This window comes from Coffea arabica, chromosome 1c (genome assembly GCF_036785885.1).
Source record: "Coffea arabica cultivar ET-39 chromosome 1c, Coffea Arabica ET-39 HiFi, whole genome shotgun sequence".
Classification (NCBI taxonomy): domain Eukaryota; kingdom Viridiplantae; phylum Streptophyta; class Magnoliopsida; order Gentianales; family Rubiaceae; genus Coffea; species Coffea arabica.
In genome coordinates this window covers 48,235,836-48,252,924 of record NC_092310.1, presented here as the reverse complement: position 1 = coordinate 48,252,924, position 17,089 = coordinate 48,235,836, and the positions used below count along the sequence as shown (strand labels likewise).

At 38.6% G+C, this 17,089-nt stretch overlaps 3 protein-coding genes across 3 annotated transcripts; all 3 read right to left on the bottom strand.

Annotated features, from left to right (window-relative positions):
* Positions 1 to 398: 398 nt before the first annotated feature.
* LOC140035050 (uncharacterized) lies at positions 399 to 10,640 on the bottom strand. The gene is made up of 2 exons (XM_072074457.1): positions 10,204 to 10,640; positions 399 to 4,324 (listed from the first exon to the last, which is right to left on the bottom strand). The coding sequence occupies exon 2, from the start codon at positions 4,244 to 4,246 to the stop codon at positions 734 to 736; it is 3,513 nt and encodes a 1,170-aa protein (XP_071930558.1). The 5' UTR covers positions 4,247 to 4,324; positions 10,204 to 10,640; the 3' UTR covers positions 399 to 733.
* On the bottom strand, positions 4,552 to 9,289 carry LOC113694481 (uncharacterized). The gene is made up of 2 exons (XM_027213298.2): positions 8,847 to 9,289; positions 4,552 to 6,099 (listed from the first exon to the last, which is right to left on the bottom strand). The coding sequence occupies exon 2, from the start codon at positions 6,097 to 6,099 to the stop codon at positions 4,597 to 4,599; it is 1,503 nt and encodes a 500-aa protein (XP_027069099.2). The 5' UTR covers positions 8,847 to 9,289; the 3' UTR covers positions 4,552 to 4,596.
* A 4,661-nt stretch (positions 10,641 to 15,301) lies between the features above and the next one.
* On the bottom strand, positions 15,302 to 17,084 carry LOC140005846 (uncharacterized). Its single transcript, XM_072046935.1, has 2 exons — positions 16,514 to 17,084; positions 15,302 to 15,600 (listed from the first exon to the last, which is right to left on the bottom strand). The coding sequence occupies exons 1-2, from the start codon at positions 17,082 to 17,084 to the stop codon at positions 15,302 to 15,304; spliced, it is 870 nt and encodes a 289-aa protein (XP_071903036.1).
* Between the last annotated feature and the right edge of the window lie 5 nt (positions 17,085 to 17,089).

Here is a 17,089-nt window from a genome sequence, read left to right as displayed (position 1 = left end):
TTTCTGGTTTGAATTTACGTGGTTTCTGTTTTACAGGTAAAAAATTTGGATTGGTTGGCAACCTGTGAACCACTATGTCCGTAGAGATCCCTGACATATCATCGTATGACCATGCGAACACATCTTGAAAAAACATTAAGAATTCAATCATTTCCTCCTTTTGTTTCCTATTCAGATGAATGCTGACTTTAACTTCTTTAACCTCCGTCTTAGTGCCAATATTGATGATTTCTGTTTCTTCTAAGTTGGGTTTGGGTTTCTCTTCATACTGTTTTAAATCCCTTGAAATAGACTCAAATTCTTCCTCAGTATCGCTCTCGTTTTGAATTTCAGATTGCATGATTTCAAATTCATGAGAGATATCGAGATTGCAGCCATCGAATTCCAAAATGGTGACATCCAAAGGGTCAAAGGATTTTATTTGTGGCCATCTGAAAATAAAATAGAACATAAGTAATGAATAAATAGCAAATACCAAAGAAGTCTTTCATTTCATTAAATTCAAAATGCATCGAGACTTCACAAAAGGATAAATATACAGACATGATTGCTATTTAAAGACATATTTAACCCAAACCTTTATTTTCGTTTCAGCAATTTCCTTGAACAAAGCAAGCTATATTAACTGAAACAAGAATAAAGGTTTAAAAGATGAAAGCAATTTCTTTTAACAAAAGATCCAGACTACTGTCCTATCTGGATATGATCTAGACAAAAGACAATCCCCTTAAATTTACCGAAATTCCCTTCGAGAGGGAAGATAATCAGCAGTCCAATTCTGAATAGCTCCTTCGGTAATTGGCAAAAATTCTGCATTCTCTGATGGCTCCTCCTCACAAGTGGCCCCGACAAATAATTGAGACAGGTCCAGTTCAATCTCCTCCACAGGATTCTTTGTTTCTGACATAATCATCTCTGCTGGACGAGGAAAGGTGTGATACAGCGGTGGGACATTTAAGGGATTTTGCTTGCCCTTCTTTTCAGCTTGTTTTCGAGCTTGCATTTCCCTCCTATCCTTAGCAGTCGGATGAAATCCCAATCCAAATGTATCGTTTTGCGTCGGGATCTCTATCGGCTCTAAAATTCCTTGCAATTCTCGCCCAAGACCTCTTCCTATTTCATATCCGCCTCGGATCATCTCTCTCGCCATCATAATACTGGCCTCTGGCAAATCTGATTGAGTCAACGACTTATCCCTAGATGCCCATCCTACAGAGACTATGTCAGCAACATGATGAGATGAAATTGGAGTCCCTTTTCTGTCTTCACCTTTGAATTTTGCATCAATGATCATGGTACAGTCATCCTCAGCAAATACAGTAATGAGCTGATCATTCACAATAAATCTCAACATTTGATGCAGAGAAGATGGCACTGAATTGGAAGCATGTATCCAAGGTCTTCCAAGTAAAATGTTGTAAACACTGGAGAAGTCCATGACTTGGCAAGTAACTTGGAATTGAGCAGGGCCTATCTCCAATACCAGATCTGCTTCACCCATAGATTCCCTCCTTGAACCATCAAATCCTCGAACCACAGTTGCAGATGGACGGAGTTTAATATCAAGAAATCCAAGCTTGGTGAGAGTGTTCCATGGACAGATATTCAACGCTGACCCATTATCCACTAAAACCCTCGGCAACAGCTTTCCATTGCAACGGACTGATATATACAAAGCTCTGTTATGCCCGATCCCTTCTGCAGTCAGATCATCATCGGAGAAGATAATATGATTAGCAGCAAGTACGTTCCCCACAATGTTGGAAAATTTATCCACCGGAATATCTTTAGGGACTTGAGCGTCGTTCAGAATTTTGAGCAATGCTTCTCTGTGCAGCTCAGAAGTCAGGAGAAGATTCAGAAAGGAAATCTGAGCAGGCGTCCTATCCAACTGCTCTACTATTTTGTACTCGCTTCTTTTCAGCATCTTCAGAAAATCTACAGCTTCATTTTCAGACACACGAGGCTTGGGTGTCGGAGATTTAACCTTGGCCCTGGATTGAACATCAATATCGGAGTTTCCCACAATTTTTTCAGATCTAGTAATAGTAGATATATCTTCCTTCAGGCAATCTTTACCTCCAATTAATAGACTGGGCTCCTCGTAGTTCCATGGTACCTCTTGCAAGTTATTGACAGGCATTTGCTCTGGAAATTCGAGAATGGCAGGCTCTGATATATCCCATTCAAAAGAGGGTAGATCCAAAATAAAAGGAACTTCAGAATTGTCGGCCTCGGAAGGCCCTCCTTCTATCATAAACGGCTCCTCTTTCTCAAACACAAAAGATTTTAACTTTTCCTCAGCATTATCCTTAGTTATGGACTTTTCAACAGACAGCATTTTCCTCATCTCTGCATGGTCAGTCTCTATCACGTCAAACACTTCAGTTTCATCTACGATGTACTGACTGGGGTCGATAAAATCTTCATCAGCGATGATAACCCCCACAGTGCTCCCATGCTCAGGTAGAGGATTCTTACTAACATTCGGTCCCTGCTCTCCCTTTCTTCTGAGAAGGATGTCTCCAGAGTCAATCATGTCCTGAATCTTATGTTTTAAAGCCCAACAATTGCCAGTGGTATGACCTGGACTTCCAGAATGATAAGCACAGATTGCATGCGGATCATAACCGGCAGGAGGACCTCTGGGATAGATTTTGGGAGGAACAGTGCCAATTTTCCCAGCTGCTTTTAATTGCTCATACAACTGATCAATAGGTCGGCCCAAGTTGGTGAAGGCTCGAAATTGCTTCTGAGTTTGAATTCCACTGGTTTGCAAAGGATTTTGAGGAGGGTTATTGTTTTGCAGGATTGGTCTGGAATGGTAAATGGGACGAGAGTGATTTTGAAAAACAGGTTGTGGAGTTGGAGGTAAGGGCGAGGTATTCAAATGATTTGGCCGGGAATGATGGAATTGGGTAGTGGTGTGGTAGACTGGTTGAGGATTGGTGTAATACGGGTAAGGAAAGGAATAGGTGGGATGGTTTCTGGGTCTGAAAGACGGGCCTTGATCCCATATAAAAGCAGTATCACTTTCTTTTTTCTTGAATTGGGGCCTTTTCCCATTGTTGTTTTGATTCTGTAGAGCATCCAATTGCAACTTTAATGCAGACACATTAACAATTTTCCCTGCTTTGACAAATTCATCATACTCCTCCAATTTGTTAATGATAGCAGCAAATGGACTTCCAGTCATGCGGAAGATCTCTTCAAAATAGGGTGGATCGTGAGCCTTGATGAAAGTACGAACAATCTCCTCCTCAGTCATAGGAGGCTCCACTTTGGCAGCTAACTTTCTCCACCGTTTTGCGTAGGTCTTGTGATCTTCCGACGGCTTTCTTTTCGTACCCTCCAGTGTGGTTCGTGTTGGTGCCAACTCACAGTTAAATTCATACTGCTTCACAAAAGCAGTTGATAGATCCAACCAGGTCTTGACTTCTCCAGACTTCAAATTTGAATACCAATCTAGAGCATCTCCCTCCAAGCTTTCCGGAAATAGACGCATAGGCAAATTCTCATCATCCACAGGTTTACCTAACTTGTTGGCAAACATCTTGAGGTGCGTCTTTGGATTTCCAGTTCCATCATACTTGCTGAATTTAGGGGTTTTGAATCCCAATGGTAGCTGAATATCCGGGAAAAGACACAATTCATCGTAATCTAACCCACCATGCCTGCTCAATCCTTGATTCTTTCTCATAAAATCATCGAATCGATCCAACCTTCTTAACAGGTCTTTATCAACGGGTGTATGTTGTTCTTCTATTGCCGCCTTCCCTTGAGATGCCGTATCCATTACAAAAGGCTCCGGAATGTGGTGGTGCGGTCCCTGAGGGTTGGGAGGAATGTTCAGATTGGTTTGTGGATGAGTTTGAGGGATTTGACTACTGGTTGGGTTCACCAATACATAATTCGGATGCATATAGGAAAAGTCTGAGTTTAATCGGGCAAAGGTATTTTCAACGGGGTTAGCGAAAGGAGGAAAGAAAGGTGTTTGGGTATTGGATGTGTGGGGTGGTTGATAGTCTTGTGCAGGTGGGTGATTATCGATAGGTTCTTGGTCGTTTGGGACACCACCACCATTGTTGCTTGCGACCAACTGATCAATTACACGCTTCTGTGCGGCTATTTCAGCACTTAATTCATTGAACTTGCCAAGTACCTCACTTAACTGAGCTCCCAATGCTGTGAAGTCCGGTGATGTAACCATAGCAGATCTTTCCGAAGCTTCAGGAACTGAACTCATGTTTACAGACTGTCTCAAGGCTCTACTTCGGGACCTGGTGATGATGGGGCTTCTTTGGGTAGCAATTGTGAAAAATACCTGATAGTGGAGAAAAGAAACTGATTTAGAATTGAATTCTCTGTCAAATTGCTGTAATTTATTCAAGAAAAAGGAAAAGAAAAAAAACACGAATTAGTAAATATTTAAATAATTCGGATGCATGTCCTATGGGGGAGCCCTTTTTGTGCCAAGGGTAGGCCTAGCATGATGCAACACCTTCGAAATGGGACCCGTAATACAAACCTGTTTTTGACAATAATCCAAAATGAGAGCAGAAGAAAAATCATTTTCATTGATAAACTTGCCAATATTTACATCATGTCACGAAGACGATTCCGTACAAGATTGCCAAAGCTTCTGAACCTATCTAATACAGAGTCCTTTGTTTCCCTAGCATATGAAATTCTAACACATTCAGTTTGGTCATATAATTCTGCACATTTCCTTTTCAGCTCTTGACGCCTTCCTCGTTCATTTTCATACAATTGCTTGCTTTGCTCGGCCATCCCTTTGTATGCTTCGGCAGACTTACTTAACTGCAGAATTTCCTTATCCTTTGCTTCGATAATGGCTTTCAACCTTTTCACCTCCTCAGATGGCTCATCTTGAATTTCTTGCGCAGCGGATCCTCCTACCCAGTCTTCGTATTGTGAAGTCGTCAAACCCTTCTGCTTGAGCTCTGGGATGTATCTAAAACTCACGTCATCAGATAGCGTCACCCAGGCGTCAATAATCCGATCTTTCATAGGGATTTGATTTGGGCACATTCCCCAGTTAAAAATAATGGTGACTTCGCTCATGTCAAGCACGGGTGGTATTTCTTGGGTACGCCCTAATTGTCTGAGAAACCTTTTTGGGGCGTAGGCAGTAATCCCTTGAGTACCCAGTAAGAGAATGAATTCGGATGCCTGGGTGCGAAGAACGGGTTTAGTACAATCGGTCCAATCCAACACCCATCTAATATTTTGATCAGTCACGTTCTTCAAGAAATCCACAAACTCAGATGCATTGCACGGCAGACTGTCTCTATTAATCCTCTTGTGATGTGTGATTATCCAGTTGTATGCGAACATTGGTAGACTTGATGAAATAGCCGGTCGTCTCATGAAATGCTCCATTCCCCATATATGTAAGATCAAATTTGAACCACAAAAAAACTTTTTCCCTTTCTGACAGGTAGTGCAGGCTATGAAGATGTCGGCCAAAATGGTAGGAATAATGGAACACGGCCTATCATTAATTCCAAGAAACAAGTCATACAGGATTCTAGTGAGCTTGAAGGCTATCTTTTTATCTTTCCTAGGAAAAAAGAAGGTTCCCGTCATGACTAAACCGTATACCCAGACTCTCTTTCGATTCCACGTTTCCTTGGAAGTAAACGAGAAGTCCCCTCGATGCCTCTCAAAACCATCTCTTAGCGCAAATCGATCAAATAAGAACTTCGCCTCTATATTTTGGTCTGCCCCTTGTAGTACTGATTCCTTTAACCCAGTGAAACGGCAAAATTCAACTTTATTAGATGCTAGTGGCAATACCACGGCAGTTCCTTGAATCGGCAAATTGAGAAATCCGGCGACTTCCTCAATCGTTATGGTCATCTCCCTTTTTCCAAATCTAAAAGCAGAACAAGTGGGGTCCCATAGATGCACCAAAGCTTCTACCAAATATCCATCGGACTTAATATTCTTGAAATCCCCGATGTGTCCTAATCGATCGGCTATTTGGTTAACCTCATTGGGTGAGAGTAACGTGGGCCATCTTTGTACCTCTGGCGGCACTACTAACATCTGTTGCACTCGGCGAGGGCTTTCCATCTAGAAACCAAAACCGGAGTTAAATACCTTACCTACAGGTCCCATTTCTCTGGTTAACAGGAATTTAAACGTGCAAATCCCAAAAATTGGGTTAAATACCCACGGGATTTAGGTTGGCCTGTCCCTAATGTGGGATTCCCTAAGAGGCATTCCCTTTCTAAGGCTTATGCATGATGCCATTCTTATCAAAGCAGGGAAAAATGCGATTTGAAATGAGACGTGACCTAAGGAGCCCTTTGTTTGCCAGGGTAAGCCTAAAATGGTATAACATTATGAATTTATGAACAAAATGCATCACAATTTTCAAACGTGCGATAACCTATCTACAAGGGTGGGCTTCTAAAAGAAGGTCATGCCAGACCTCTTATTTGCTAAGGGTTTGTGAATGCAATGGGGACACAAAAACCAAGAAAAGTTAGTTTAAACAGATAAATACACATAACACATTGTAGCAACGGAATCAACACAAGGAAATAAAGCAATAAAAAGAGGAAAAGGGTTGGACCCCTCCCCTCGTGAATAGTGTCCCTAATAGGGTAAGGTCGACTCTACCCTAGGCAAGCTAAAATGGATGCATGAGGTTAGGGTTCACTAATGCATCTAGACTCGATAAGTCATAGGTCCCCGAGCCTTCAGACTTAGAAACCAAGGGTCATCACTCCCAAGGTTCCTTGTCGGTGGCTCGAGCGATTCCCCAGACGTTGCTACGCACACGTCGTGTTACGGCTACCCGTCTGGGCGAATCTAAAAAGAATCCTCAACCTTCGACTAAAAACTAATAGGTCATCAACCTAAAGTTTGAAGCGGAAGATCGAGTGACCCCTCGGATCATGCTACGCACACGTCGTGATACGATCACATGTCCAAGTGGGTCGCCTAAAATCCTAGTAGGGTGGAGTGGCGTGACAAGCCACTAAAAGAAAAATAAATAAGGGATAAAAAATAAAACGTATGCACGTATGCCAGTGCTCATTTTGGAGGGGAGGGATCGATAACCAATGCGAAGCTCTAGGGTAATATTCCCCACCCCCAAATGCAAAGCGCGATACATATAAGTAAATAAACAAAAGTAAATAAATAAATCATTCATCACATATACGAGGAACGATAAACGAATACGAGGGTGAAATGCAAAATATCCTAAAAGAGAAAAATGCAACCTAAAACATCCAAATATGATAAATATAAGGGTTAAAAAGAGAAAAAGACGACTAAACCAAGTGCTTGGACTCTCTTAGGTCCCCAGTGGAGTCGCCAAGTTGTCGCGCCCCATTTTTCGCGATGGAAAAGAAAAAGAGTTTTATAAAAAGATGTGATTTATTAATAATAAATTAAAAAGGACCTAGAATGGGACTTAAAAGAATGCGACAATTTGGGTCCAAAAATTCAGTCTAAAAGGGCTTTTTAGAAAAAATAGGAGTCGCCACTTGGTATGGTGTTTTGGTGTACCAAGTCACCCAAAAATATTTTTTGACAAAAATAAAATAAATCAAAACCTTTTTTGACAACTCCAGGTCATTGAAAACAAGAGAAAATGGGTTCGGGAGTCACGGTTGAAGAAAGGGAAGGCAAAGGTTCAATTGACTCAAACCTAAGGCACCCTTTCAACCTAGTCTAAGCTAGTCGCGAGGTTTAGTCAAAATCTTCCTAATCTAACCCTTAATTTTATCATATTTGGATGTTTCCTACATGAATGCAAATTTAAATTTATAAAATATCGAAAGGGTCAAAATATCCATTCAAAGGTTTAATTGAAACAATCGCATTAATTGCGAAAGCCAAAATATTTCCTTGAAAGGGTCACGAGTATGCAAATGATGAAAAAAAGAAAAGTAAAGAAAGTAAATTAAATTATATACATAGATATAAGTGATCAAAGAAAAAGGGAATGCAACATAAAGGGTATGGGAGGCAAAAACTCGTGACATAATTTTCTTATACAGGGATTAATGGGGTATTTGAACTAAAAAGTTATAATCACCCATTTCCCATGTTTGAAAAATAATTCTCCTAATATGCACAAGCAAATGAACTAACCTATTATACAATGTCCTAAATGAAATGCAATTCTAAATGATATGATTAACACATATAGAGGATAAGGGATAATATAATAGGGAATATCATGCAAATGAGAAAAGATCTTAAAAATGAAAATATTGCATGAAAATGTAGTGAATAGCACACAAAGATGAATCTAGCGCAAGACAACCTAAAGGGTCTAGCGTTGGACTAGCCCATTTCTAATAGTCCTTACTAGCGTTGGACTAGCAAGTAAGCGAAGAGAGAAGCCACAACTAGCGTTGGACTAGTGTGGTGACGTTATGCATTAACAATTCATAGTGAAGCAAATAAAGCATAAATTAAAACAAATAAACACATAAGAGCACGTAACACATAACACGTAAGCATAATATCTAGATGCCAAAATCCTAAGAAAAGCGGATAAAACAATTAACACATAAGCCACATAAACACGCAACCTATCTATTACATCGAGGAGCGCCTAACCACAATCTAGGAAGGGAAAATATAATAAAACAAATCTAATTATCCTATCTATTACATTTTTGAGGTATTTAAATACCTCTCGAATCATTATAAAAACTAACTAAAACATATATAAGAAAATTTGAATGAATATTTAAATCAAATAAATAAAGCATATAAAAATATATAAACACATAGGAGCACATAGGAGCACATAAGAACACGTAATTGACATTGAAATAATAAAATAGGAGTACCTCCCGTTTGAAGTGGTGACTAAGTGGAGTCAAATTATCCTATTTATACTCACAATGAACAAAAGAATCATGGCACCACTTTAATTGCAAATGATAATAATGTTAAAATACTAAATTCACATTAACATGTCAAACGCAAAGAAATTTAAGAACATCTAAAAATTGCAAGTTAAATATATTCAAAAGTAACATCATTAGCTTTTAAAGAAAAGAAGCAATCACAATAAAAAAGAGTCAAAATTTGTCAAGGACTGAATTGCAAAAATTGAAAACTTTTGAGGGACAAAAATTGTATTTTTCAAAGTTTAGAGGTCAAAATTAAATGAAAGATAAAAATCAGGGACCAAAGTGCAATTACTATAAGGACCGAGTTGAAAAGAATTTAAAATGTTATGGGCCGAAACGAAACTACTCCAAAGATCAGGGGTTAAAATGCAAATTCGTTATCAGATCTTCTTAAGAAAACAGGCCACTGGACCATTATTTATTTCTTTGGGCCGAAAACTACCTAAGCCCATCCGAAAGTCCAAGCCAAAACACACAGGCCAGCCCGTCTTCTATCACTCAAACCCAGCCAAAACACGTGGGCTCCAACCTCCTAGCCCAACCGAAACCCAAAAGAAACATCAACCAAAGCCCTTCCCCAAAACCTAACAAGACTAGCTCTTGGCCCAACGAAAAATAAACATTAGCCCAATCCCCTTTTTTTCTTTCTTTTCTTTCTCTTTTCTTCCCCATACGTTTCCTTTCCTTCTTCTTCGGCTAACCGAAGAAGCTTCAGCTGGCAGCCATGGTGGCCGCCGGTGGCGCCGCCGCCACCGGACCGCCACCGCCGGCGACCTTTCCGGTGATCAAAATTTCTCAAAATACACCCCTTCACTCGATTTTTCGAGTAGACTCCATTTTCGGAGTTAGTTTTTACAAAAGATGGTCTGAAAGTGGCCAAAATGTCAAAAATACAGTCCAGTTTTTATTTTTCAAAACACCCAAATCTTTCACCAAAAATCATAAAAAATATATTACAATACTCCTTATAACCTCTACAATACAACTATGATTTTAACTAACCAGAAAACAATAACAAAAGACTACATTAAGGCAAAACAGTCCCTAAAAATCTTTTTGGCATTTTTTCAAACAATTAATATGCATTCACAGACATCATTTCCTTTTCCCTCATCTAGTTCATGCCTTTTCCCAAATTTCAGCAATGCAACAACAACAATACAAACCAGCAAACAAGAAAAATTAATATGCAACCACAACAATAATAATAATAATAATAAAACAGCAAAACAAGAGAAACTAGACATTGAAACATGGATTGTAATATGGTAGAAAGAAAACTAGAAAATACCTCAATGTAGGTGGTAGTTCCTTAACCAAAATGTTTGATACAATTTCCACACCTTGAGCGTATCTCCCTGGCTCCCAAAGTTTCCTTCGTCTATCCTTTTCTGTCCGTTGAGAGCTTAAGGAAGGCCAAAATGGGGAGCTTTGTTCTTGTGTGTTTTCTGGTGAGAGTCAAAGAAAGGGCCGAGGGATGTATATTGAGAGGGAGTTGGGAATTTTTTTTCTTTGTGGCCTGTCTGATTTTTCCAGAGAGAGCCGAGTGAGTAAAATGGGTCGCCAAATTAGCTTTTTGTGCGTGTTTTCTCCTCTGCAAATGTTGAGTGTTGGCAGAGCAAAAAACTCATGGCTAAGAAGGAGTCAAATGGGTTTGGTTTTTTTCCAAATGATGGCTTCTGCCAAATGAAAAGAAAAGCCCGTGGGAGTTGAGTGTAGAATGGGTTAATAGGGGTTTTGGTAGAGAAAATGATGAAAATGTGTAAGTTTAGTAATAATTGCTCCCCAGCTACCAAACCTGGATGAGAAGGGGCATTTAAGGGTGGCTCCAATAGCCATTCTGGATCAAAGGAGCATCAGAAAAAGGAATGCAGCAGTAGTACAGTGGCTCATCCACTGGTAGGGAACCACCCCTGCTGAAGCTACTTGGGAAGATGCAGAGAGAATCAGGAAGGAGTTCCCTGAATTTCAATCTTGAGGACAAGATTGATTGAAGGAGGAGCAATTGTCATGGAATAGAAGTTAGCAAGCTGAAAGCGTGAACCTAAGTATCACGCCTTTATTAAGTAGCTTAAGATCAATCGAAGACGTGAAATTCCTTATCACGTTTTAGTAAGATAGAAGACGTGAAGGACAAAGAAGCAGAGAATCAAAGGCGCAGAATCAGCAAACACGCCTTTGCTGGAAACCAGCTCAATCAGCATGAGCTCTCAAGCAAGTGGTTTTGCAACAGATTCCGTAACCACTCACATGGCCAAGTTGGGTTATAAAATGCCAAGGAAGTTAGTTGTTAGCTAGCTTATATATATGGATAGGATCAGAAGCAGAAAGTAAGATTTGTTAGCTGATTGTAAGGGATCATTTCCTGAGCCTTTTCTCTTTCTGTTTTCCTTCATTCTGTCATTTCCTTTCTTCTTTCCGCCAATTCTGTAATCTACTTATTTGATCAATATCACTATCAGTTCATTAGTTATTCATCCATTCGTTATTGATTCTTCCTGTTATTCAATCTTGTTCTGCACTAGTCTCATAAATCAGTCCATTGGGGTTGGTCTGTTGCCTAGTTACTGTTTGATACCATCACAGGCAACTTTCTATATTTTCTTGTAGCTGGATTCCACAACAACATAATTTCTTCATCAACCATGATCAAAACCAACCCATAACAAGAACCCACAATCTTAAATGTACTAAAGCCGTAGCGTTCTGCAGGAAAACTAATAACGCAGTTGTTGGTTACCTCAATTTTCTCGGGTACCGCACAGGAAAAAGCACTGTGAAGAGAACACTCAAACTGCTCGAGCCTAAGGTTGATCCCGAGCCTCATACTAATTTGCCTCTCAACCTTAACGAACATGTTCCTGCGATGCTCGTTTTCCTTGTCTTCCGTCAATCTTTTGTGATGGGATTTAACGAGATCGGGGCTAGAGATCAAGGAATGCCAAGATGTTGAAACGCAGCTGAGCCTCATCAGGGATCTGACCGGAAGCCTCGTGAATATTTCAAGCAAAATATCATCAGGAATACTGCTGATAATTGGCTGGAATTGGGATTCGGTGCAGAGCTTGTTTTTCTTTTCTTGGGTTCTTTCTCGTATTTTTTAAGTAGTTTTTGGGGAATGACGTATTGAATTTGAAGGGCGAGCCAGAGGGGAGAGACACAGGGTTTAGGGTTTACGGTGGGATGCTGACACCTTTCGGAGATACTGAAGAAGAATATAAAAACAAAAATGTAGAAATCTAACCCACGGGATAAAACAAATCAAGACAAATATCAAAGTCAAAGAAATAAGTATGACAGCGAAACGACAACCAAAAGAAAAAGCAACGACAAGAGACGGAAATAAGCAGATAGAGGTGGGTGCGGGTCGGGTACCCGTCCTATTCACCATTTGGCTGACTCGACCCTCACTTTACGGGTCAGCCATTTTCTGACCCTTACCCGTCCTGCATATCAGCGGGTACCCTATAATCGGGTAAGCGGGTATCCGCCCCGTTTCATTTATCATTTAATTTAAAAAAAATAATTTATACCAATTTAATTTTATATTTTACACATTCATCTAAGATTTAATAATTTTTTTCCAAAAAAAGGTTTTTCACCAAGAAATAAACATGTGAAGAGAATATAAGATAAAGTAAAACAATTAAAAGAATTCAAAATCAATAAAAATTTGAAATAAATAGCACAATTTTTAATATATATGTTCCGCATTAATTACTTTTTTTCATAAAATACAAGATCATGGTCTCTACAAATGAATCTTGTAGATAAACTATAATCTCTCATATTTTTAATGCAATTTGTTCAATAGGATTACTTATTTAGTTCTAACTTATTATTTTATAGTGTGTGTATAAAAATAAAAAAATATAAATATGCGGGGCGAATCGGGTACCCGCGGGTTTTTAATTATGTGAGTCTAACCCGTCCCGCATCTTAGCAGATATCCGATCCTCTTTTGATCCGATCAAATAATAAAAATTGGATATCCTAATTTTCGGATCGGATCGGATCGGATATGACATGTTTTCAGGTTAGCGGATAATTTTGCCCACCCCTACAAGCAAAGCTCTAGGAGGCACCAGTCAATCTTATTCTTCTCAACTCACGGCGCGCTAAAAAATGACTACCAGTAGTGGTGTATATAGATTAGCTAGTTTCCTAAAACTTACCTTCAATCTTTTCTACAATTGGACTAGGACTTAAAAACACTACCGACATAACTAAGAAACCAACTATAACTAAGAAACTAGAACCAATCGCATAGGAATTAACAAATAATAATAATTTTGATTTAACTCCAACATTACCTCCCTTAAATTAAGATCTTCAAATTTCACCATGCCGAGCATTGTCTTCAATTTCATGAACATCTCCAACTTGAGCGGCTTTGTCAAAATGTCAGCAACTTGATCTTCATTTCTGCAATAATCAATAGCAATTTCTTGCTCTCGAACCAACTCTCGAATAAAATGATATTTGATGTCAATATATTTGCTGCGTCCATGAAAAACTAGATTTTTTGTCAAGTCAATAGCAGACATGCTATCACAAAATATTTTGGTAGGACCATCTTGCTTGTGTTGTAAGAATCCAAGCATTCTCCGCAACCAAAGTGCTTGAGTAGCACTACTTGTAGTTACCATGTACTCTGATTCTGTTGTGGACAAAGCAACCACTTGTTGTTTATTTCACATGCTTCCCTCCTTAAGAAAATTTCGTCCTCGAAATTTCACACTTTTAATTGTAAAAAGTTCTGAGTATTCTTTCCATATTTTATCTTCCATTTCCACATCATTTCGTCTAATCATTCATGTTTTCCACAAAACCTTAACAAAAGAAATTTGGTCTTAGCATTTTCTCCTTTCCAATTTAAGTGTTGTATCGACTACTTCCTCAAGTATATAAAATTCAACTACTTTAATTTATACTTCAACTGTAACCCAGAAACACATTCACTCCACATATATCATTACTATTAAGCAATTCATGATCAATTAAATTATGCCACATAACAAGGTCAATTGTAATATATATCAAGCTGAAATACACTTTAATAAGAAGTCAAACAAGTCTTTAGTATAAGTACATTCAGTATCCATAAAAACATGACAAAGTTCCAACTCAATCATCCATACAAAAGTTTTAATCAAGTGATTTATTGGGTCAGTCCATAATAGAGCTGGCAGATCCAGTCTCTTTAGTTGGTTCAAATTTATTTTCAACCCTAAGAGCTTTTTCTTTTGGGTTTTTTCCTATCCAAATTCATTCCCACAATCTCTTCAATCACAACCTACATTCTGCCAAAATCCCTTCAATTTTATCCCTTGCCTATCTTGGTACCCTAATAAGGCGGTCTTTAGTCTCCTGCAATTGATCATGCATTATGTTAGTTCACTCTTGCTCCTCTATCACATTAGTTTACAACTCTAGAATCCTTACTTGAACTATTATTTCACTTAAATTTCAGGTCTGAAAACCACATTTTTAGGCAATAGATAATTTATAATTCATTTACTATTGAAAGGCTAGTAAAGTTATTCACCTTAAGATGGGGGATTTGCACTAATCTTCAAGATCTCACTATTGCCTTTTACCTTTAACTCTCAAAAGCTAGCCTTAGTTCGATTCTCCTTCCCCAAATTTAATCACGATTTCTATTCACATCATAATGTAATATACTAACTCCTGTCAATTTGCAAATACACCAATGTATAAATATTTTGTATTCGGATACAAGAATCCGAAAATAAGATAATTCACAACTCAAGTCGGCCGGTCCCAAGAGTAAATCATCCACATTTGAGATTCCTACCCGACGTACATATCTAGACCAAGAGAATACACTAGATCCCAAATAAAATACATAACCAGAAGTGCTCCTCCTTTGTATTGTATCACCAGCCCAATCACTGTTTGTATATCCAACAAGGTTGCTACCATGTGAAGATGAATAAAATATACCATCAGATTGCGTACCTTGAATGTATCTACTAATGCAACCAACTCCATTTGAGAGCTTGTTTCAAACCATATAATGCCTTTTTCAATCTATATACTTTGTCTTCTTAACCCTTTCTAACATAACCTGCAGGCTGCTCAGCATATATCTCTTTTTCAAGAAAACCATTTAAAAATGCGGATTTCACATCCATTTGATGAATTTTTCAGCAATTATTTGCAGCAAGTGATACAATCATACGAACCGTATCAAGTCTGGTAACTGGTGCAAAAATTTCAAAATAATCAATATCTGCCTTCTGCTTGTAGTCTTTGACAACCAATCTCGCTTTGAAACGATCCACCTCTTCTGTTAGCTTATACTTGGTCTTATATACCCATTTCACTCCAATTGGCTTTTTTTGAGGTGGGATAGTGGCCAACTCTCATGTATCATTTTTCTCAATGGCATGAATTTTTTCATCTATTATACGAACCCAACGATCATCTTTGACAGCTTCTTCAAATGAGACAGGATCACAATCTATAAAAAGAGCAAAATTCACAATTGCTTCATCAGTTAAATCATCATCTTTGCCAACAACATAATCATCAAATTGAGCTGGCATGCGGCGCTCTCTTTGTGGTCTGTGACGCCCCCGTTTCTCCCAAGGGCGAACCCTAGGATATCGGAGGGAGGCCTGCCTAACTCGCTCCAGAACTCGAAATTTCAAAGCAATAAAAACTAGATAAACCAAAAGCGTACTATTCACAATATAGCCAACTCCAAAAGAGTTCTATTTACATCCCCAAAATCAGTTAGTCAAGCCACTACATTACATTATGATAACAACTAGCAGAAAGTAGACCCTAAGGAGGGTTCTTATACAAACCACCAAAACAAAAACAACCATCTTAATTGTCCAACTATTACAAGCAAACCTAACTATACTAGTGAATGTGCTAAGGAGTTCCCCGTGTCGTCCCCTGCTAAGGAAAAAAAAGGAAACGGGGTAAACTATATGCTTAGTAAGTAAACAGGGGTAAAATCGTAAATTGCATATTTGAATAAACATATAAATCCAAAAATTTCACATCAGTATAGAATTGTAACATCACAATGGTAGGACACGAGTTGGCTCCAAAGCCAAGTCGTTTGCCATGCGTGACCTCCTGCCGACACTCCATCGACCACAATTAAAATCCGTAGAACTCCACTTGTGCTTCCACCTAACACTTTATCACCCTCACTGGCCAGTTACCTCACAAACTTAATCATCTACACTTAATCATACTTTCTCCATAATAAAAACAATTAAACAACAACCTTTATAACATTGGCAAAATTAGGGTTTTAACCCAACTTAAGCTTTCTAATCTATTGGAACACTAGAGGGTTTACTAGTCTGAGGTTATCTACCTTTTAAACTTACTTAACCAATATAAAATGGATCAAATCCTATACTTACCCGCACGAAAACACACACACTAGCATAACTAACTTTAATAACCACTCGAACTGATGATTAATACAAAAACTAGGGTTTCAATCCTAACCCCAATTCAGGGTTTTCTAATTAACCCTAAAACCCCAAATTTTACCACACAAATAATGAATATCACCTAATATCAAACTTAAGAACTGACCGGGGTCTCACATGGTCGGCTAGATGTCTCAACCTGAATAGTAGAAGTTGAGGGATCACCATAAGAGTGCACAACTTGCTCCACTACTTGCTTACTAGTACTCGGTCCCATAATGGGAGAAATGAATGAATATTTTGGCGATGTCTCAGGATCTTTTCTAGACCAATCCCAGATTCCATGTTCATCAAAAGTTACATCTCTGCTAACAATCACCTTTCTTGTGTTTGAATTGAATAACTTATACTCCTTAGTCTCATGACTATATCCAATAAAAATATACTTCTCTGCTTTATCATCCAATTTCTTTCTCAAATGATCTGGAACATGCGCATACGCAAGATAGCCAAATACCTTGAAGTAAGAAATATCCGGTTTCATACTAGTCCAAATTATTTGTGGAGTCTTTCCAAAATTACATCTAGTAGGACACCCGTTCAAAACATAAATAGCACAAGATATTGCTTCTACCCAAAGGGATTTAGGAATACCTTTGGATTGCATCATTGATCTCACCATGTCCATCACAGTCCTATTCTTCCTTTCTGCCACACTATTTTGTTGAGGTGTATATCTGGCTGCCATTTGAT